This window comes from Micropterus dolomieu, linkage group LG23 (assembly GCF_021292245.1).
Source record: "Micropterus dolomieu isolate WLL.071019.BEF.003 ecotype Adirondacks linkage group LG23, ASM2129224v1, whole genome shotgun sequence".
Classification (NCBI taxonomy): domain Eukaryota; kingdom Metazoa; phylum Chordata; class Actinopteri; order Centrarchiformes; family Centrarchidae; genus Micropterus; species Micropterus dolomieu.
Window position 1 is genome coordinate 35,335,759 of NC_060172.1, and position 24,323 is coordinate 35,360,081.

Below are 24,323 nucleotides of genomic sequence, written 5' to 3' on the forward strand. Positions count from 1 at the left end.
TGAGGAACCTCTGAGTAAGAGGCCGCGGGGGTAATAGAGGCTCTGATTGACACCACCTTATTGATAAAATAAGATAAAAACAATTCACAGTCATCATTTCTTCCAGCTGAGTCACAAGGAGGGGTTGGGTTTACCAGCTGATCCAGAGTCTTTAACAGAAACCTGGGATTGTGTTTATGTGTAGTAATGAGTTCAGAAAAATAGTGTGTTCTCGCATCCTTAACCATGTTATTGTAGTTAATTAATAAATCCTTCAGACTGAGGTAATGGACTTGGAGACTGGATTTTTTCCATCTGCGCTCTGCTTTCCTGCATTCCCTTTTTACGCTGCGAATGCTGTCATTTATCCAGGGTTGCTTACTAGCTTTAGACGTAGGGCTAACCTTTAGAGGAGCAGTAATATTTAGTGACGACAAGCAGATATGATTGAAGTGATCGACCAGATTGTTGGTGTTGGAATCAGACAGGTGTTGGCTTTAGCTCTGAAAGAAACACTTTGTTCATTAAAGATGTGAGAACACACAGAGCTTGGTGAGGCGGCATGAGTAACAGGCGAATCGCAACTAAAAACAATACATCTGTGGTCAGATATGGTCATGTCCACTAATTCCACAGAGGAAATGCTGACACCCAGGGTAAAAACCAAGTCCAGTGTATGACCACGGTTATGGGCGGTGTGTCCAGGTGTGCTGCATAAATGATTAGTCATTCACGTAAGTCATGTGTGGACAGCACCACATGCTGTATATGAGCAGCTAACATTTCTGAGCCCCGTTTGTTTGGGTGAAGTCCGTCTTTCTTAAAAAGAGACATTCTTTGCCAGAAAATATTAAAATTATCCACATTACACACACGGTGAGCCCTGCAGGCGGACTGGAGCCAGTCGTGGAGGCCAAGGAGTCTACTGAAGCGGCCAGCACCGCGACCAACTGTGGGAATGGGACCAGAGATAAAAATGGACTTTCCACACTGCTTTAAAAAGTTAAAAAGACAGTTAAAATCTGATTTTGTTAGCTCAGACTGCTGAAGAGCTGTGTCATTTGTTCCGACATGGACTATCACTCTTGTGATGGAGGACGGGAGCGACGACATTAGGTCCTGGAGTTTTTTTAAAATGTCAGCCGTGGTGGCACCGGGGAAGCAGTGAGTGGTAGCGTGGTAGCGAAGAAACGGATGTTTCTGGTTATGGAGTCACCAATTATTAGTGTGGTTGGGGAGAAAAGAGGACGAGGAGATGCTGGTTGTGGAGTTCCAGAGCAGGACTGAGCAGTATCTGCTTCAACACTGCGTGCGGACTGTGGATGGAGTGTGTGAGCTGCCGAGTGTTGTGTTGGAGTAGCAGTAACACACCTGAGAGAAGGGCTACCCGACGGTGCAGGGTAGAGACGGCCTCCGGAGCGTCTGAGCACAGCCTCCTTCAGGATCCTACGTTTGGAAGCGGAGGTTTTTGACCGGGATGATGGCCGCCGATCAGGCCCAGCGGCAGACCGGCGGCCCAGTGCAGGAGATGTAGCCGGTGGAGGAGATGCAGCAGTGTCGGCAGGCACTGTCCGCCGAAAGAGATCCGTATCAGGGAGACACGAAGCTGCAGGTGCATCCGCTGGTTGGACCGGACTGTCATCAGACAGGGCTGCATAGTGGCTGGAGAGGCCGATTTGCGGAGGAGAGGCAGCCCCATCCGAGCCTCTCTTACAGCCACGGACCACCACTTCAGCCCAGGTTGACTGATGCTTTGGAGTCGAGCAGGAGGAAAGCCTGGGGAGGCGAGAGGGGTCCCATAACACGATGTCCTGGATGTTAGCGGTTGCGCTAAGAGAAACATCCATAAAGCCAGTCAGCAGGGAATCTTTCTCTTTGAGTTCCTCTGAAAGTCGTCGGATGTCTTCCATAAGGTCAGCAATCTTCTTGTTCGCTTTCTTAAGGAGTGTGCAGTCCTCATGGGGCAGAGTTATCTTGGCTAGCATAGTCACCGGAGCTTTGTTGTGGTCAGTAGCGTTGATCGCGTTTTTACAGTCATCTAGCTTAAAATCCATGTCGGATGACTAAAATTCTTAACCCAAGTAAAACTTAAGTTAAAAACTCAAGTTAAATAAAAAGGATATAAAAAATGTAACGAAAAAGAGTGGATTAAAACTGGATAAGAGTCCGGTTTAAGAGCTACAGACGCCAACGCATGCGCAGAGTGCAGATTACGTCAGCAATTACGTCAGCATAATTCTATTACCACCTGTTTGAATGTAAATAGGGATAGGACTTAATATACAGTCCAGTGTTTCCCGTTTTGCAATCCAGTACGGCCCGCCAGAGTCTAATCTGTTCCGCCACAGTTCCTTAATGAAGCGAAAACATTCTCAAACTTCTCATTCTAACACAAAATCGTCATCGTTTTTCTTTTTGATTTGACAAAGTATCTGTCAAACAAACTAAATTGAAAGCACCAAATGGCTTTGTTCCCTTATCAAATCGCAAAAGACTTAACCAAATAAGTATACGTATAAATAAGATATTAAATCAGTATAAATAAGTTATTTTAGGAGGTTAAAAAAGTAACTAGTAAAGTAACTTTTACCCTGAGTAAATTTTAAATGAGCTACTTTTTACTTTTACTTGAGTAGATTTTTATACAGGTAATTTTAATTGTGTAAAAGTTCATCAAAGTAATCATACTTTTACATAAGTAGAATTTTTTTGTACTCTTTCCACCTCTGGTCAAAACATTATTTAATCTAATGTTTCATATACCTTTTTATTAATGTCTCAACAGACCTGTCTAAATTTTACAAAAGATTTAAAGGTTCAGTGTGTAAGATTTATTGCCATCTAGTGGTGAGGTTGGGAATTGCAACCATCTTTCCAGTCTACTATTCCCCCCTACCCTTTCAAAGAGCGTAGAGGACATCTATGGTGCGTGACAGAGCACAAAAGGCGTCTCTTCTGAGACAGCAGAGAGTGGGCGGTCAAGAAATTAGGTTTCTTTAGGTATTTTTATAAAGAAATTATATTTACTTAATTATTTATTAAAACCATATGTTATTGTGACTTGGCCACTGACAGATAACATGGAAAATGTAAGCCAAGAGTGTGAAACACTGTCACTGTTTCCGCACCACAGTCCATTATAAACCACACATTAGATAAAGTTTATACAAACGTTGACAAGGGAAACACAATAATTCTCTCTGTGATTATGGACCCTCGCCAAAACTGCCCACCAGCAATAACATGCACGCTGCCAGATTAGGGTGCTTTGATAGCGGCAAAAAGTGTAAATAAATACTTTGATAGCGATGCTGAAATAGATCTTACACACATAATCACTTCCTCTTTAGTGGTTTTGTCTACAAAATAAAAGCTTGTAATGGTGTAATTGAAGTTGAACTGAGCTTTTACTTTGAAAAATTCTGAATGACATTAAAAGAGTCTGTCTCCCCTAAATGTTCTCTGCCTGGAGATACAGAGAAATGATAAAGCGTCCATAGGTTGATGGATGCGGATCAAACACCAAAACACACTGCAGCACATGTTGTAATGTGAGAAACAGTCACTGCAGAATCAATTGTTGAAGAGAGGGAAAAAAAGTTATCCCAAGGGGGGTGGTGAGTTCAGGCTCACCAACCCCAGAAAATGAGACCTGCACTTAACCAACTGCGCTATCTGAACAGAATAATATTGTTACCCAACATGTAATGGTTGAAAACATTGCTCTGATGCAAAACGTATTTGCCAACCCCTGCAGTATATTGTTACTACTACTACTTCTTCTAATGGACGTATTCAACGTAGTGATGAGTATCTACACTGCCTGAATTCTACTAGAAGCAGAACAAGAAGAACGTAGTGACGAAACACGCTGTGTGTCCGTTTTCAGCTACTGTAGTAACATGACGACGCAACGTGCCGACGTCCATGGAAGGGGGGACCTGGGCTTTTGTAGCTAGAAATGATTCATTCTAAGGTAATAAAAACATAACGGTTCATTATGTAAGGTCTTTATACACCACTGAAAACATAGTTATGGATCTTATATTGCATTTCTGTCAATAGATCCTCAGAAATATTACACACTGGACCTTTAGCTCGCAAGTCAGGTCATCAAGTCAGCATTGCAAGCGCAAGCTCAAACATGTTAGGAAAGAGCCCCAGTGTCAGTGATATACCATGAATACAAGTATGACTTTCAGTATGTATATTTTGATTATATCTTTTTGTCTTTCAACTTGTTTGGCAAATTAGATTGGATCTAAAGTTTGGGACGGCTTCTCAGCCACCCACTATTTACTGAAACCTTCCCATAGCAACAGCGATAGGCAGACGTGATTATGTAGGGAAAAAAGACACCATTTCAAGACCTCTCTTCACATTTATAGATATGATCTACTTCTGTTTAAGGGTTTTAAATTGAGGGTCTAAGAAAAGAGGGTGTTGTATGCCGTACAAATTGTAAAGCTCCTTGAAGCAAATTGTGATTTGTGACATTGGGCTGTATGAATTAAAATAATTTGACTTCATACAGTGATAAAGGGATACATTTTTGATAAATTGGTTTTGAAAGTATGCTGAATCTGAAGGTTTTGTCAAAGGCAAACCTTGCCCTTGGCTACTTGCCCTCAGCTCTCTCTGTGAATTTTGAACACACCTAATGGCACCCAAAGAGCAGTTGTTTAAGCTCAGAAGACATAGACAAAGATGGGCTAAAACAAACAGCACCATCTAATATTCTGTGTTTTGACTAAAATTATGGCAAACTTTTCCTTTAAGTTGGGAGCACTATGGAATAAAGTCACCTTGCCAAATGTACCAAAATCCATGAAAAGTGAGAAATAATTTTAAAAAACAACAAGTAACAGATCACAACTAATTGCAGGTGGTTCCCGACTCGTGTCTTGACATACAGCTGTTGTCATGTATGTGTGTCATCTGTACACAAAAAAATTGAGAGAAACCTTCTCATAGCCCTACTTTGCATAACAGAGTTTAAAGAGTAAAGAGAAAATATTAGTACCACAGTGTGTTTCCCTACCGAGTATCTCTCTTTGTGATCTTTTTCATCTGGTGTAGGATTACTACAGGGATTCTCCTTTTCACTTCTATGTCTTTGTGATCTGTTGTTTAGACAGCTTCAACCTTCATATCAGATTTTGTTCCTTAATTAAGATTACATGGATGGGTCAGACACAATGTGTGTTTGTGTGTGTGTGTGTGTGTGTGTGTGTGTGTATGTGTGTGTGTGATGGGAGAATAGTGTGTTATTATTCTAGTGTTTTTATAATAAGTGCTTGTGGTCATAGCTGTCTGTGAATGTTGTTGCTCTCTGTTTCTCTAGCTCTCGTTGTGTGAAATGAACAGGGAGTTGATGTCCACTCCAAATGAATGTGTATTTGAAGTGTATTCACATAATTCTCTTATTGCAATTTGGGGTAACTTTGGGGTGGTAACTTTATCCAGATGAACGGATAAGGACAAAAAGTAAAAGCAACTCCTTCCGCATTCTATTGCCCTTTGCTGGAAGTTAATGTATAGTATCACTGGAATGAGTTTATTATTAACGTTTGTGTTAAGAATATAAAAAATAGAAGTTTGTTAAATCTGAAAGTGCTAACATGATTGCCTAATCACTATCACATTTATTGCTTTCATATTCAGTGGGGTGTTTTTATCATGCTTTTGACAGAATATTGCAATCTAAGAACAATCTTTTGGCTCTTGCTCTGTCTCTCTGTGTATTTCAGAACAGTTGGTGTATGCCCTGGGGTATAAATACATCTTTAGAACAGCAAGTGGCAGAGCTGAAAGTGAACACTGAGGACAAATCAGAACTTTCTCCTACTGATCTGGAGGACAACCGACTCAGTTCAGGTAAAATCATCATCATGCTTCTCCCAGAAAAATCCACAGCATTTTTTAAGGTGGACACCTTGTGCATGTAAGCTTATTTTATGACATGGTTTCAGTGCTTTGTAATTGCTATTTAGCTAAATTTTGAATAGCTTAGTCTGTGTACAAATACATACACATATCTTCCAGTGCCTTAAAAAATTAATCCATCAGTCCATTAGGGTCACAGGGAGCTAACATGTGACTCAGATCTGATCTGTTTACAACAGTGTGAACAGCCCAAAACATATGGAACCTCATCTCTACCATTTCACATCTTGGCCACTTTCATATGTGGTCTGAATGAGACACGTCATATTTTTTAAATGTAAATTCAGTCTGGACAGTCAGATTGGAATTCATGTGACTCGATTTCACTTTAGAATGACGTTGTCACAATTAAGTGCTAGACGGAGCCCCGGTGAAAGAAAAAGCTCCACAATATTGTTAATAGGAGTGTATTTGTCAGCAGAAACACCTTTCTCATTAAGCTAAAGATGTGTCTTGCACACCATACTGTACAATATACAATGAAATATAACTTTAATGCACAGTCTTTGCCTTCTATTTACAATGGTCAGGATTTGTAGGCTCAGACACTGTTTTTTTTACATCAAAAGGAAAATCATTTTACTGACGTGTTAACACTGATTACAGAATCACTGTTAATAGAATGATTCTGATCACTTTCTTTGTCTTTGCTCTGTTTGTCAGGAGAAGTCCTTGTAGCCAAGCAAAATATCTCTCCTGATTTAAATGACCTCCCTGAGGCGACTTGTTCCCTCTCAGCCACTGCATGCACAGGAAAAACAGATACAAGAGAAATGTGGCTTTTAGACCCAACGAGACAGGTTACTGACCCTTTGGGGAAGAAGAGGGATGTTGACTCCAGTCAGGAAGATTACCAACAAACACAAAAGGTAGAGACTTATATATTTGGATTGATCCAACGCCGAGTCCTACCCACACGTTCCTCAAAGCCCCGCACCAGCCTGGCATATGATGCTCGAGCTATCAATGTAGTGAGGCAGAGCAGTTTATGCCACAAGGAGGGACAATATTCACCAAAGCAAGTGATTGTTCAAGAGATCTCTACTCCATCCCAGTATTCAGAGGGAAGTGCTCCACAGGCTTGCCATAACCTTGATCAGGGGCATTACCTAGTCGCAGGGTTTACTGAAGATGCACCACCCCCGTACCACCTACATCTCCAGGAAAGTGTCCAGCACCAACCAGGGCTTTATCACAGACCCAAGCAGGTGTCCCTGATTAACACTTCCCGCTCAACCTTCCTGGACTATGCATCTTGCAGTGTGCTGAAAGAGCACCCAGACTCCTGCAATAGTGAGCTTGATTCACCCCAACATTTTCACAACTACCTTTCCAACCTAGCTCTGCCAAAGCCTCACCAACTTCCTTCACTTGATGAGCAGCTGGTAAAAGCAGAGTATATTCCAGCCCAGCCCTGCCAAGCCTCCACCAGAGCTTACGCTCATCACCACTCCAACCCCCATAAGGCCTCTGAGTTGCCCAAACCCAACCGAAGCACATATTCTCCAGAAAGAGTCCATCATCATCAAGAGCAGCAGACCCCAGTTTCTCAGATCCAACCCTCCAGATCCCGAGGGGGCCCAAAGAAGTGTCGCTCGAATGAAGATAGAAGTGGGGCCAATAGGAAGCTGGGGAAGAAGGCCTGTAGGTCTCAGTCAGAGAACAGCCTACAAAGGGTTCCAGAGCGCAAGTACAATACCGTAGAGAGAGATGGTGGAGGAAGTGGAAGCGGTGGAAGGGGAAGTCGCAGTAATCATTCCAAGAGCAAGAAACAACAGCAAGGAGGTGGTAGCTATCGGCGCTGGCAGTCAACTCTGGAGCTCAGTCAAGATGAGGCTGACCAGCCACCCACTCAAGCACCCATGCAAGGCTCCTCAGCTTTAAACCAAAGGGACCATTATGGAAGGCGTACACGCAAATCTCGCCCTGTGCATGCATCATATGTAAACCCACATCACCACCACTCCCACCATTATCAACACTTTGAGTACCAGCTAGAGAGGGACCAAGTGCCACTGTGTCAGCCTGGTGAGGACTACACTCACCCAGGTCAGGGCGAGTCTGAGTCCAGCATGAGTGAGGCTGAATCTCCAGATTCCAGCTCTTTGTCCAGTGACTCAGATGAGAGTGGTGGCCTGGTTTGGCCCCAACAACTGCCCCCTCAACTTTCCCTCCCATCACCTCCTGCCCCACCTGGAGCACCTCTGCAGCCCAAGGCTTTTGTCAAGATTAAGGCCTCGCATGCCCTTAAGAAGAAGATCCTGCGCTTCCGCACAGGTTCACTGAAAGTAATGACCACCGTATAAATTGTAACTAAACTAAAAGAACATCAGAAGCAGAGCTTTGGACTATGTAGAAGGATGGACCACAAAACTACAGTGAATATAAAAAAATCAATGTGTGTATGAAAGTACTATGATCTTGGCCTACTGTTTTGATTGGATGGTTTTAGATCAGCGTTAACAAGCGAAGAAGGAATTGTTTTTTTGTTTAAAAAATGGGTTTGATTTTCCTAAAAGCCTTAAATGGATGAGTCATGCATCAAAGGGTACTCTAATTTGGCCACATTGGCCCCTAGATAGCCCACTGATATCATCTTACATTGTCTTTGAAGTCACAGTGAAGTGTATTTCATGATTTTAATTTCCGGCCAAACACACAATAATCCTCAATATACCCATTAAGCCTAATGCAAGAACAATTTTGAATTCTTATTCTAAACCTGTCTTACTTTTTTGTGTCTTCTAACTAGACATAAGTGTAGTTTAAAGTCAGATTCACCAAACTGTCTTAACTGCACAAATCATTTGTTTCAACCTGATGATTGCCACCTGTTCATAAGTAGCTGTGCATTTGTGCAATTTGATTATTATTGATTATTATTATTCCCAACACTTGGCTATATACAGATACCTGTAAAAACTATGTTTTGGTTGCCAGGTTGTCAGCCTCTATTTAAAAGAAGGACCGTTTGTCTGCAGGCTTTCCTGGAGCCATAGTGGTTGCTCTCCTGTTTCAAGCAAATTCAGTACCAAAAAGCTATGCACAACTATAAGTTGTGAAAGAGTGGCTTTTTAGTACAGTGCAAGTATTGTAAGACATTGTATCTGGAATTTGTGGTTGAAATAGTAAATCTCATAAGAGAAAGAACTGACTTTTAGCTGAAAAGAAGTAAATCTTTATCTAAGATATTACTGTCGCAGCAGACACAAACCAGTGAGATACTGCAGTAGCAATATTTAAACAGTCTTTCTAAAAGGTTTTGTTGGGATCAAATTTCTCGCTCACAGAGCAACAAAGTTCTCTTGAAGGACATTGTTTAAAATATTAAGTAGCAAATTACAGTTTCTACTGTTTTAATGTTAATAGCAGGGTACTTGCAGACTTATACAAATTTGCCTGCCCAAAGAATGTATTAATGTTACAATTTCACTTTGAGTATTTGACAGTATTATCATTTAAAGTGCACTAGCCAACTCACTATTAGCTTTTTTGTATGAATTTTTTTTACATGAATTGTTTGATAAAATGCAGTCTATGAAATTAAAGTGTTGGTTTTAAAAATACCAAAACGATCTCCTTTTTTATAAAAAAAAATCTAGGAAAACACTACTACATCAACCAGCAGTTTCGCCAATGTAGGTTTTTGTTCAATGCATCATGCTATGTGTTACCAAATGGCCAATGACCAGTCATCAGTCCTCGTGTTAGTGATGGAAGTGTTGAGTGATTAAAAAGTCTGGAAGAAAGAGAGTGGGGGAGTTAATAGAGAGAGGACAGATTAAAGCGGAAAGTTAAAGCTCGAGGGGAACATTGGCTTGTTTAAGAGTAGTGATGCCGGTTCTTCTCTTAACTATCACCAAAAGTGGATTGAGCCATTACTAGTACTAGTACTATTTTTATACATTTGGTAATGCCATTCTTGCTATTACTACAACTATTACTACTTTTACTTCTATTACTTCTACAACTACTACTATGGTATTTTTGCTACTATTAATACTGATAAGACTACTACTGATACTACTAGTGTTACTTTACCATTTATAGTACAACTGCTAATGTGATTGTAACTATTGCTTGACGAAACACGCTCTGTAGCACTGTTTTTCCATTTTCAGCTACTGTAGAAACATGGCGATGCAACATGGTGACATCCATGGAAGAGGGGACCCATGTAGATATAAATGGCTCATTCTAAGGTAATAAAAACACAACAGTTTATTATGTAAGGTCTTTACACACCACAGAAAACATAATTATGGATCTTAAATTGCATTTCTGTTGATAGATCCTTCTTTTTTTTTAAGTTCGGCCCTCATGGTGTGTGAGAAATTCTGTCCCTTAAATAAAACTAGTTGAGGGCCCCTGCTGTATATACAGTATAAACACACACACACATACACACACATACCTTACTTATTCAACACATACACACACAGAGACCACGCTTCCATTACACTCGAGCCCACTCTCATGTAGAAATGTCCTCACCTAAAAAGACGTCTACTGAATGGGTGAAGAGAGGATGTGTGTGTATGTATGTGTGTGTGTGCACACCACAGAGAAGGAGAGCAAAAGGGGATTTCTACAGGCTGGGCTGATGTAAGAATTCAGTTCCAACTTCTTCAGTTCCTCAGAGGTTTTGATGAGAAAGAACAAATCTTCTCACTTCTGCAACATTTGAAGCTCTTTATCATCTCACATAATTTATCTGTCTCAGTATTACAGACATTTCCCAGCCCCTATATTTTCAGTGTCATATCCATCCCTTCTCTCCATCTGTTAGTGGTTAGAAGAAACATGCTCGCTTCAGGGCAAAAAACCTGTAGTATTTCCTGCTTTGCCAGAGAGCAAGGGGGAGAGGCAAGCAAGTAGGAGGAGGGGGAGACGAAGGGGAGAACAGAGAGGCACTGAGCCTGAGGAGAAAACACACCCAGAGAAAGAGAAACAGAGAGATTGTGAGAGAGGGAGGGAGGGAGGGAGGGGGAAAAGAGGAGGAGGTTGAATGAAGGCCTCGTGTGCATACATCTGGTTTTCATTAGCCAGACAGAGAGGGTGATGGTGAGAGAGGAGACAGAGAGGCTTTTATTTTTAGCACTTTGGGGGATACAGAGTGATTGACCCATTTTTTCTCCTCCATCCTTTGATTTTCCCCTTACTTCTACCCAGTTCCTTCACATTCAAACATCTGGAGCCAACTTTGGGGTCTGCTGTCTCGGTAGATAAAGCAGCAGAAAGGCAATTTAAGGTGCAGCCCACTTCCCTCTCCATCATTTTGTATTTTATTTCTCTCTGCTCCAACTATCTGTTTCATTTATATATGCAATGGTAAATGGCTACATTTACAGAATATAGCGCTTTTATCCAAAGCCATCTACTTGGTGTTTGCGGCTCATACACCCTTTCATGATTTGTTTATAATTGCGCAGTCACAATTACTATAGTTACAAGCTAGTCAACATCCATCTGTTCAGCACCAGAACACAATGATCATGAAACTTAATTCACTTGATGAGTGCATGTCTCAGCAAGTCTGCTAAGGTATTTTAGTATAACAAAGAAGAGAAACCACAGGTACAAAACAAAATATATTTGTAATTTCATTATATTTAGGTAAAGAGATCAAACAATAAACTTGAATATGCTCTAGAAAACTTGGGTCAGTGAATATACAGTAGCCTACCTCGCTGTCACTGTCTTCTTCCTTTGAGAAAGACATGTAGTGGTTGAGTTGACAGAGCCTGGAGGTTTTCTGGCCAGTCCTGGTTACTTGGTATTTTGCTCTTAAGTTTTTATTCACTACAACAGAGTACATTTGAGGCCCACACTGTATGTATCCTCAAAGTGAAGATCATTTACCAATATATGAAATACTCACTTGGGTTTGTGTAGCAGTTTTCCAGTTGCCTTGCTTTGTATAGCCCACAGCAGTTGAGTCTGATGTTAAATCTAGGACTGATATAAAAACAGCCGTTCCAAGGGGACGACAGAAACATCAGAGTAGACAAAGTATACAAAAATAAATACAAAGTTATAAAAAAAGAGAAACTGAGTGTGACTCAGTGTCAGCCAGTTCCTGGGAATGTCAACCAACAGGTAATGTATATCACACCTAACAGCTGCTCAGCATTGAAGTAAAACATGGGCACTTTTCAGGCTGGAAGCCAGCCACAGTACGGTATTATTGAATCATATAGTCAGATGTCAGACATGGTCTGTCTTGTGAAGAAAAAATCTAAATCTAAACTTTCTCTCAAGATTTCTCATTTCAGTACCACACCCCCGCACTCAGGGTTTCTTTATGTGTGTAGGGGGTGTGTGTATTTTCTGCCGACTGTGGAGATATTAGCATGTAGTTCTATAGGGAAAATGTAAATGTAAATGCTCCATGTTTGTATAGCGCCTTTCTAGTCTTTTTTGACCACTCAAAGCGCTTTTACACTACATCTGCATTCACCATTCACTCACATTCATTCACTGAGCCTAAGTGCTCAAACAGAAACTAACATTCACACACATTCATACACTGGCGAAACAGCCACCAGGGGCAATTCGGGGTTCGGACACTTCGACATGTAAAGAATGAAATGTCATGACTGTGTGTGAATCATATATATAGCCCTTAATTCAATCTTCAAATTTCTTTTTAATTAAAATGACTTAAAGGCAGTTATTTCAGATTCAGATTCTTATAACTGGTAACAGAAATAGTCCTAAAACCTTCTTATGGAACATTGTTTCAGTTTACTGCAAAAGTCTTTCTTTTTTATGGTGACCATCACATGATAAATTCAAATTGTTTAGGAGAAAACTACGAATGATACACAATAATTCAATATGATAGTGTTATGGGGAGTAAGTAATGATGGGAGACACCAGATAAAAAAAGGTTACTGCACATTTATTTGTTACAACATAAGCAAAACAAAAACCTCCGGAGACACTACTCCATAAAACGCAAAACTGAAACGAATTAGAAAACAAACAGCTACACATGCTCCCCTCCGAGCAGAGTCTGCCGCCGGCCGGCACAACGGAGGAATCTGCGATCTGTGGAGGCACCGCCTCCTTTATTCTGCAGCTGAGCGAGCACAGGTCGGTTTTGTCAGCAAGCACCACACACTCAAAACCTAGCAACGAGAGGATGAGACGAAACACCACACAATACGTAACAGATAGTTTATTTTACTTTTCTTTTTTATATTTTCATCTCAAATCACTTCCAAATGTACCATTCCTTTATCACCATCACCACCTCCTTCTTCCAGGTATCACTCATTCGTCTGTCTTATTCTCTCAGTCTACCCTCAGAAGAATGCAGTACACAACTGGTTTTCGTAAACAAAAAAACGAAAATTATTAAAAAAAACAAAAAAAAAACACACACAAGCTGCTTTTGTGCTGGTTAGACCCCAGCAGGGATATAAGCACATCTGTAACATTTTGCGTTTGACAACTATCGACTGCAGTCGGCCCTGTGAGACTGTACTTCTTAAAAAGGCTTAAAATGTAGTCTACAAAATCCTTAACTAATCCGTATCTTCTACAGATGTACATTTCCAAGCATGATCACCAACTCAATCACAGTGTGGTATGGAAACTGCACTGCTCAGGACAGGAATACTCTCCGGCATGTGATAAAAACTGCACAGTACATCTCTGGAGCAGCCTTCGCCTCACTACAGGACATTTACACCACCAGGGTGATCAGGAGGGCCCACAAAATCATCAAAGACAGTACACTTCCACAACACAGTCTCTTCACTCTTCTTGAACCACTGTGACATGCGACGTATAGCGCAGTAGCGGTGGCATCTCGTGTGACATACAACATATGTGTCTGAACTAGGCTTTGCTTTCAAAACAACAATGGCGGGTGAACGTATTGAGTTGCTATTGCTAGCCACGCACATTTATAACTGTCTTCAAACACAAGCGAAGTTGCTGTCCATTATATGCATCATGTTGATGTGTAAAATGGCGGCCTTGTATGAGCTGCGTATTTGTGCTATCAGAAATACGTTGAAGAAGAAACTGAAGTGAGAAGTAATTCGAGGCAGAAAGGCGTGAAGACCGCAGGCGCCGTAGACGGAGACATTTGCTTCTTCTTGGTAAATTCTCACTGGTCTCAGAAAGAAGAATTTGGAGGAGAGAGAGACCACAAGGGCCCATGTTCTGGTCTAATGTTCTCAACAATTTTGATGAAAATGAGTGGCGGAGTCATTTTCGTGTGTTGCGGAAAACTTTTGACCTTGTATTGAAACTCGTTGAGCCACACCTAAGATGCAAGACTACAAACTAGCGATAGCTGCTGTAACCTAGACTTAGACTTGCCAATGATTTGTGGTGGTATGCTACACCAGGTGAATACAGATCTATCTGTGTGTGTTGGTACGTCAAGTTACAGCAGCACTGGAGAGGGCTCTTTTTAAACGTTTGCTCGCCTGCCATATGGTGCAAGTCTTCAAGAAACAATGGATGGATTTGCCAAACAGGGATATCCAATGTAGGGTTGGGCCGATAGACAATGCCATCATCCATCAGCGATGGCTGACAGATTTTCAATGGTTGAGATGACAGGCATCATGATTGTAAAACCCTGGCGGCAAAAAAATCGTTAACGCTTTATGTTAAGGTGCTTGTAATAAGTAGTAATTAACAGCTAATAAGGAGTAATTAAAAATAATCAAACACTTTATTTTTCGATTTTATAAGACGCTTATAAACACAAAGTGTTAACTAATGCACAATTAACTAATTTATAATTGCTCTTATTAGAAACTTGTTGATGGTTTATATACCTGTCCTTAACATTATTAAGATGTTTATTAACATTAATTAGACTTTACAAGGGTTGGTTATTGAGAAAGAGTTGTTTTTTTCCTTGTAAGACACTTGTAGTGAACTTATTAAAAAAATGTCAATGTTAATAGGCAGCTTATAAAATACATCTTTATTAACATTGATAAGACTTAAGAAGTATTTTCTTAAAAAATAATAATTTACACATTTCTTATTTCTTATTAGCATCCGTATGAGCAGTTACTAGAAACTTGTTAACAAGTTATATATACCTTAAGAACCTTAATAAGATGTTTATTAACATTAATGACTATCAGTAATATCTCAAAAGACATTTATTATTGGCTAGTAAGATATTTATGAACTCCACCCAAACAGAAGTTTGTCCTCCTGTACTTTGGCCTGAAGTGAAGTCAGAGCAGGGATCCCTCTTATTAAAGCTTATTTAAGACTGCACCAAATTCCAAGTAGGAGTAAATGTTGTAATCACAATTTTATCCTTGTGGCCAGAAAGCTCTCAAAAAAGAGATTTAATTATTCTGTCAGAGAGCGTGAGTTTGTTGGAATCCCAAAAAAACACCAGGAAGGATTAAAAAGTGCTGTCCGGCAGATTAACTGGGATCACATATTGTTGGGAACAAATTGTGAAATGGACTGTGAATCTTTTGTAGCGACTATTGAGAGAACAATTAAAGATTTTAGCTGTAAAGTTAAACACAAACACAATAAAAACATACTTCCCTGGATGAACTCTGACATACTCAAACTAATGAAAGAGAGGGATCTTGTGTTAAAAATGCAATTAAAACTAAGTCAGCTAGTGCTAAAAATCTGTTTACAACATTGAGGAATAAAACTGTTTAAGCTATACGCAAGGCCAAAGCAGATTTTTCTTGACTATAATAGAAAATGCAAAAGGGGATTCTAAAACAATCTGGAACCAACTGACAGGACAGGACACAAAAAGGAAACAACTTTTAGAAATTAAGATAAATGGACAAATTGGTCAAATAACACAAACAAATTGCAGATGCCTTCAATAATTTTTTTATTGAATCTGTATCCACTATTGCCCAAAGCTTCCCATCTAACAATCTAAATGTTTGTCCGATAAATAATTAGAGCCAATTTTCAACCTAGGCACAGTCACAGAATCTGAAGTCTTACAGACAATAAGAACACTAAAAGCTTCCAGAACTAGAGACATATTTGGCATAGATATGTAAATGCTCCGTATTTGTATAGCGCCTAGTTCTAATCTTTTCGACCACTCAAAGCACTTTTACACTACATCTGCATTCACCATTCACACACTGAGCCTAACGGAACAGCCGCCAGGGGCAATTCGGTGTTCAGTATCTTGCCCAAGGACACTTCGACATGCAGCCTGGGGAAGACGGGATTGAACCGCCAACCTTCCGATTAACGGCCAACGCGCTCTACCTACTCTACCTCCTGAGCCACAGCTGCCCCATGTGCATGTTGAAAGAACTCAGTTCCATATTATTAACACCAGTAACCGAAATTGTCAATCTCTCCATTATTGAGGCAGTATTTCCAAGTGTGTGGAAGTCAGCTGCTGTTGTTCCAATTTTCAAAAATGGAGCTCCATTGTCAGTGGACAATTACAGAACAATCAGCATCATACCTACAGTGTCAAAAGTCGCAGAGAAACTAATTTCCTAACAAATAATAACACATTTGAATACCACTACATTTTCCCTGCATTCAATGCAATTTGGTTTCAGAACTCAACACTCCACGGAAACTGCTAATTGTTTTTCATAGAAAATATCAAACATTTACTGGATAAAGGTGGCGTTGGTTGGAGCTGTGTTTCTCGATCTAAAAAAAGCCTTTGACTCTGTAAACCATAAAATATTCTTAACCAAACTAAGCAAATTTAACTTCTCCTCAGATGCAATAAAATGGATAGAATCATATCTATCGAATCGCTCACAGTCAGTCAGGATCAGTGAATACCACTCACCGCCCCTCGCCATGTCCACAGGAATACCTCAAGGTTCTATTTTGGGGCCTCTGCTATTTTCACTTTATATAAACGACCTCCCTTCAGTTTGTCCAGACGTCTATATTCAGATGTACGCAGACGATACAGTCATTTACACCCATGGTAAAAACACAAAACAAGTTGCTGAAAAACTTACACAGTCTATGGCCCATGTCTCTGAATGGCAAACCAATCCTGCTTAAAACTTAATGTAAATAAAACAGTTTCAATGTACTTTTCTAAATCAAACACTGCAAATAATCAGGCAGATATTTATGTGACAGGGGAAAAAATAAAAGTTGTGTCAGAATTCAAATACCTAGGCATCTTAATAGACTCTAAACTAACTCTGCAATTGAGTCAAATTTAACATTATATATATATATATATTTTCGGTTCATAAGATCACACTTGTCACTTTAGGCAGCTAAAATGTTCATGTACAGTATGGTTCTGTCTCACATCACTTACTGTCTTACAACCTGGTCACAGGCAAAGAAAACAACACTAAAATCTTTAGAGTCACTTTATAAACAGACAATCAAAATTCTGGATAAAAAAACCATTTTACAAAAACATAAGCTTTTAAGTTGGGAAAATGTCATCAAGTATTCAAACCTCTGTCTGTTATACAAAATCATCCATCGTCTGTCATCTCCTCCACTCAGTCAGTTTGTAAACATCAAGAACACCACACAGATAGTAACACCAGGGTCGGTCCGAGGAGACCGTGTTGTTCCTCTGCGGAAAAGTGCATTTAGTCAGACTGCCTTTTCAGTCACAGCAGCACAGGAGTGGAACTCTGTCCCTCAGAACATCAGAGAACTCACCACATACACACTGGTTCATAACACATCAGACATGTCAGCATTAATAAGAATATGTATCTTCCCTCAACCCAACCGTGCTGCCACTTGTGTCTCTGCTGTGTCAATGTATAGTATAATTATTTATTTTATTTAATTTTTTTAACCTAATGTCTGTATTATAGCAAACTTGTACACTGTATTTATCAACAGGATTTGAAGAGTTATATCTGTTTTACTGCTCTTTTATGTTTGTATTGTTCACTGTAATCTTCTTATTGCTGTTTTTGTAGGTAGACAATTTTAAGATCTGTCCAGAGACAACAGATGAAAAATAGCCTTTTGCCTAATTCTGGTGCATTTGCAGCAATGTTAATTAATGCACACTGGCCCTGTCAAATAAACTAATAAATAAAAATAAAATAATGTAATGTAATTAAATATTTGATGTTAATAAAATGTTAAGTTTGTATCTTTACATGAATATATCTAGTTTTGAATTAATATGCATTTGTGACATTGTGCATTTTTTCTTTACAAAATGTATGAAGTAATCACATCCAATCTTCTCATGTACATACACACACACACACAACAAACCTATTTACTCAGTATAAAAAATGATTGTGAAGCAGGAGGAGCCTGGAGGAGCCTCGTTGACTCCAACTTCCCTTCCTGTCCTGTCTGGAAACCCCTTGTATTTCAAACGAGGAACATGTGGATCAAATTTAAGGTAAGAAAACAGTTAGCAAAGTGGTTAGCTAAGTTACTACAGTCTTTACAGTTTTATAATTGCACAAAAAACGAGGCTTTACGCGTAATTTGATGATAACATTGTTATAGTGGATTTATACTGGAAGCCGGAGTAATGTAACTTACTGTTACCATGTGGCTAAAAGTTACTTCTGTGCCATGTGAAGCTTAAGCTGGTAGGTGGCTTTAGTTGCTTCATGTGTAATTGAAACTCTGAAAGTGCTGATAAAATAATTGGTTGTAGTGTAAAGTTAATTTAAAGCTAACGTTAGCATGCAGCTATAAAATAAGGCATGTATTGTAAGCTAACATAGGCACTTGGATTTTTTGAGCAGCTTGAATAATGTCTTAGGGTAACTTTGTTTTAACTTTGTTTTCTTTCAACCTGGACATTTGAAATTGGTCCAAAAGACCGCTGCCTGAAAGAAGCCACAATGTAACATTAATTGGCAGCTGCACACCTTCAATTTACATCCACAACATGTGCTTGTTTTGCCACTGACATGCCCAGATAATTATTCTTAGTGTCTGATAATATTATGGAAAGGATCCCTGCAGAGGTCGACATTTTATTAAAGAGTAAGATCATTTTTGTTTTAACATGAAATTTAACTAAATTCGCCAAACCCACCAGACTCCATTCAAATTAACTGTAACTTTTTTTTATCATAATAAAACACACTTAAAGGCAGGGTAGGCAAGTTGCTTCTGAAACACTTTTTGTCATATTTGTTGAAACTGTCTATATACACCAATGCATATTAAAAAGTTAGGTGCAGCACTGGAGAGGGCTCTTCTTAAACGTTTGCTCGCCTGCCATATGGTGCAAGTCTTCAAGAAACAATGGATGGATTTGCCAAACAGGGATATCCAATGTAGGGCACACCCGGTCAGCTCTCTCAGACCTGACGGGCGAAGCGGTCAGACCGGTGGGTGATATCTGCATGGCTTTTCAACGATAGTGACAACTGAGGAACACAAAGGGGCTGAAAAGTTACACCATGGTGGCTTTATTTCTGCTGGACAGGTAATCTGGCTTTTATCATTTTGATGGCAAACGTAGCTACCTACGCATAGAGCTAACGGTAGCTACCTACTTAGCATACAGCTAACTGTTGCTACGAGTGCAGGCTGGTGTAGGAGCCAGAGTAGAGATGATGAATTATATCTAGCTGTAGGTGAGCTGGAACAGCAGCGCAAGCTGTGTTTTCCAATGCTAATATTAGGTAAGACAGTGTAGGTGTAGACTGCGCCAGTTTAGTTATTCACTATCTAGGTTTATTATACTATGTTTACACCTATCTTTACACCTTGTATCTAATCTGTTTGTGTAATTATCTTCTGTCTGCAGGCGTTGTTTGACTGTATGTTACTGTTTTACAAATGATGTAGCTGTGTGTTTGTAGTTATGAGAAAGACATTTCAACGTTAGTATACATAAACAGTGATGGCTAAAGGTCCCAAGTATCTGTGTTTCTGGTATTTAAGCTACCTGTAATATAGTTTGATAGTAGCTAAACCTACTGTGTGAAAACCTTTTACTGTAACTGGTGTTATGCCATTACTTAAGTAAAAAAATCCTGTATGTTTTATTTCTACTGCGCCCTCAGGTCACCTGCAGTCTTCCAACACCCTGTGCTTCTCACTAGTACTGATTGGACCATGCTGGTTGGCCTGGATTACAACCACCATGTCCACAGTCCAGCCAGGAGAAAAGCTGATGATACAATTCAGTATGTTGCATTATGAGTACTCTTGTGCATTTTACTCAATACATTTATAAGTGATGAGTCAAAAAATATTAAACAGTATGAGGAATACAGATAGATGGTGCTGATTTATTGTTATTGATTGCAATTTTTGTGGAAATAGTTTACTAATTACTCTATAAGAGAACAATGTCAGGTGTTAGAAACTTTACTCTAAGCTGATCCTCCTTTCTGTATTATCAGGTACAGCAAGGTGTACAACAAAAAGTCCAGGAAGTGGAGCTTCTACTCATTGAAGGTGGAGAAGGACTACAGTTACATCGCAGACCTCCAGAGTGCCATCCTCCTCCTCCTCCGACGGTTGTCTGCTACTGAGGAGATGCCTAGAAGCAGAACCAGGAGACCTGGTGATCCCCGTCAACATGGGGTTCTGTCAGGTTTCCCTGACAGTCCCAACTGTATTGCTATATACAGCAAAATATAAAACAGTAAAAAAGTAATATGGTTGGTTTTGAAATGTGGTAATCATGTCAGAGAGGTGATTGTGATATATATAATCATCTCCACAGCAGCGATACGATGCTACGAGTAAAGTCTGAACTGTCATAATCAGTCAAGATACCTCTGGACACCCCTTGTCTTTCTTCCTGTATATACTTATTTTTATTGATGTTTTAAAAATGATCTATTTGTGATATAGGTTGTAGTTTTAGTAGTATATAATAACAATAAACAAGTGTTATACCACATTTGGATGTCATTATTTCAGACATAAGACATAAATGTATGATTGTTTATGCTGCAAGTGTAAAGAAAAGGCATTTATCATTTTCAATGTTTTATTTAAAAAAGAATGAAAATATTATCCATAACAGGGGAAAATATCTTTTTCTCTACCCTCCTGGGCATAAAAAGAAAACAATGTACAGGTATTCATCCACACAGTGGAGGGAATTATTTTTGTAGCAGTTAGTGACATTACATCTTACACCCTGCTAGGATTAAACCTCTGTATTGTCCTGGTGGATCAGGAGAACAGTTGCATATCTTCCAGAAACAGCAACTTAGTATCACGACTCTGTGACCAAGTGCTCCACACTACAAACTGTCTGTATGCTGCCTGACTGAACTGTCTGTTTCTCTGTCCTGGGTCTGGAAGGTCAGCCTTGTGTGGTGCATGGAAACATAGTAGTCTGGATGTTGTCCACAGTCCTCAGATTCTGGCCTGTAAAGGAATATATAGTATAGAACCCCAAATTGGAAAGATCGGTGAAATGGGACAGAACATTTATCAACATGATCAGATATTTTTATTGAACAGGAGTTTGTTGTTCTCTAACAGGACTTCTGTTATATATGTTATATGTTCTGTTATAAATATATATGTATAGATATACCTGTTCATATGCTGTTGTTGGAGCGTGAAGCTCGACGCAGGTCCTTGGCTTGCACCTCGTCCTCCCCGTCCTGCCTCTTCTTCCTCGGACACTGGCAGCCCTCCCTCCTCTGTCTCGATCCCGGGCCAGTCCCGGTTTGTGGTTGGCTCTGGGGTGCAGTCCTCAGAGACAATAATGCTGTCACCATGGAAGCTCTAACATGCAAAACAATGTGCATGTTATGAGTCTAACACGGAATACACGTTCGTGTAGTGTAACTGATGGAAACGGGAAAATGTGTATCAGCCTGTTTTCAGTTTTGCCCAGTGTTACCGCAGCTGTTAGCTCGTTACTGATTAAAACTCGGTCTTTTTAAACCTATCGAATATTAACATGCTAGCTTGATAGTGAGCACTAACAGCCGGGTTAGTTGTTTATTTTCATAATGATAAAGTTAGATGTTTTCTTACCCCTGATGTGAGCCACTGCTCTCCGCTTGTCACACTGTCATCGTCCTCCTGCGGTGTCAGCAACGCGCGTTCACGTGTTTTGGGGGCGTGGCTTTGGAAGGAGCCCAGAAAGAAGGGGGTGGGAGTTTCACTGTTGGATACTTTCAAAATCCAGCAGTTTCTGGCTAGTTTCTCAAACTTACCTACCCTGCCTGTATTTTAAAGTCGACAGAAACAAGATAAAATCTTCACAAACCATCTTAGTTGTCTTCCCATTGTTCCAACAACCAGCACTCTAGTTTGGTTGAAATAAACCTTAAATACACCCATTTACATGTAACAATTATGCTGGCTCTATAAAAGTATTGATTATTAAATGGAGTCTGGTGTGTTTGGTGATGGCGATTTTGTAGTTGTTTCTGGTTAAACAAAAATAATTTTAATCTTTAACAGAAATGTCTCTCTCTGTAAGGACCCTTTCTATAATGTTGTCAGACACTTATATTAACAATCTGGACCTGTCAGTGGCAAAAATAGCACTTTTAGTGGACGATAAATAATACATATATAAACATATATACAAAAAACTAACCAACTACTGTATAAAAATAAATAAAATAAGAAATGTACAGAAGTATATAGTGTAGCTGTATTAGGAATGCAAATTACAATGTGATGTGCAATCTGTGCATATTGAGTGTGTGAATGTACAATTTACAGTTATATTAGCTCTTGGGCCAGACAAAAAGTTGTTTTCATTTCAGATGTCAGAGTTCTACTTGTCCCGTTTGTTTTTTTGCATTTCACAGAGCAAATTGATAGATCTATCAAAAAATAAGTAAAATTATTATTGACTCTTTTTTTTTTTTTTTTTTTACTATGAACAAGACTTAATTTCTAATGTGTATGCACCAGATGTTGCTGGCTGTACATTAGTTTCACTACCTTGGTAATCTATTTTTGTTGATCCCATGGTGGTAGTTTCTAGGGTTACTTTTTCTTGGTATTCTGGTTTCTTGGTTTCTCTTTCCCTGTGTCTCTAATTCTTTTCTCTCAGTATCTCATGATGTTTCTTTCTCTCTCAGTCTCTTTCTCAGATCAAGGAAGAATTCTCGAGGATCAGACTGAAGCCAGTCCACATTCCCCAGGAAGCTGGACAAACACTAGATTGGAAGGGAGGAGCTGTTGGGAAGAAATTTGAAGAGACCCTTGACGTCATAAACGAGGCATGTACTTTTAATATTGTAGCTGTTAGTTTAATGTTGTAGCATTCTGATATCTGTACTGTAAGATAATCTCATATTTCATATATGTGTAGGACAGCAGCATTGAGTGCTGAAGACAAGCTGTTATCAGAGGCCTCATTCTCTACCATGAAAAGACAGAGGAGTTAATCAAGGACTACGAGGTAAAGGTTTTCTGACCTCTCACCTTTTATTATTGCACAGTGCAGGAATGGCAAATTTATGTCTTGGTTTTTATATGTAGCCCGTGGAATTAGATGCCACACAGGACACAATTACTTCAGGGGTTCTTGTAGCTCCGGGTTTATTCCTGACCACATGTACAGGTCAATTTACAGAGTGGTATGCTACTGGGTCTTTCCCGTAAGCAGCTCAAATGCTGGATTTTGTAACAATCTCTAACACCCAAAATGTTAGAGAAGGAAGAGGCAAAATAAAAATAAAATGCCGAGAAATACAATAAAAAACACAATACAAAATACGGCAGTGGGCTATGACTATCGACAGAAAACATAAAATAAATCATGTTAACAACCATATATATATTATATCAACATCAGTGTATAAAATGTACAACTGTAAATGACACTTACACTTCACCGAGTTCCAGCAAACCCACGTGGAACTTCCCGGAGATCGCACAACTCAACGTACTTCCAACGTCAATTACCTTCAAACAGAGTTACACTTTATGTAAAACCTGTAACAGTTTACGAGTAACAAAATACAATATCAGGGTATGACTGAATGCATGCTAGCATTACCATGAAATTTAGTACACAATGGTCGACGACTGGCGCCCAAAATCCCAGCACACAATTCCAGTAGTGCCTAAATCAAACCGTCTTGTTAAAATATTGACAGGTGATTACATTTTATACACTTGTACATGAATATTTTACAAGATATGCATGCATTTACCTACTATTCTACACAAACGAAGTCTCCGCACCAATCCCTTGTACGTCCATCGCACGTTAACAGGAAGAAAGACCATGATGCACTTGGCGGAACAGCAACACTGCTACTCAATGCTGCCGCCTTGTGACCAAAGTCAGCCATCACATGTACGACTGTGGGAATCCACTTACAATCTACAAAACAACAAAGAACACATGTATTCACATTTACACAACTTTTTTTGATGGCCTGCTTCTTTGTCACCCACCCGAAAAGTAGCTTTTTTGGTTCTGGATAGAGCCCTCACCTCTCCATTCATCCAGCCCTTCTGATTGGGGAATGATT

The 24,323-nt window shown here is 39.6% G+C and overlaps 1 protein-coding gene and 1 long non-coding RNA gene across 3 annotated transcripts in view; one reads left to right on the forward strand and one right to left on the reverse strand.

Annotated features, from left to right (window-relative positions):
- LOC123963712 (dapper homolog 1-like) overlaps positions 1-9,491 on the forward strand; it is a 49,225-nt gene extending 39,734 nt beyond the window's left edge. Inside the window, exons 2-3 of one of the 2 annotated variants that reach the window (XM_046040729.1) lie at positions 5,730-5,856; positions 6,589-9,491. In XM_046040729.1, the coding sequence (XP_045896685.1) occupies positions 5,730-5,856; positions 6,589-8,231 (1,770 nt within the window). In that variant the 3' untranslated portion in view covers positions 8,232-9,491. The remainder of the gene's footprint in view (positions 1-5,729; positions 5,857-6,588) is intronic. The other variant, XM_046040730.1, reaches the window with a different exon arrangement.
- An 11,725-nt stretch (positions 9,492-21,216) lies between these two features.
- Positions 21,217-21,902, reverse strand: LOC123963741. The gene is made up of 3 exons (XR_006823255.1): positions 21,856-21,902; positions 21,407-21,600; positions 21,217-21,234 (listed from the first exon to the last, which is right to left on the reverse strand). It is a non-coding gene; the product is annotated as an uncharacterized LOC123963741 (long non-coding RNA).
- Between the last annotated feature and the right edge of the window lie 2,421 nt (positions 21,903-24,323).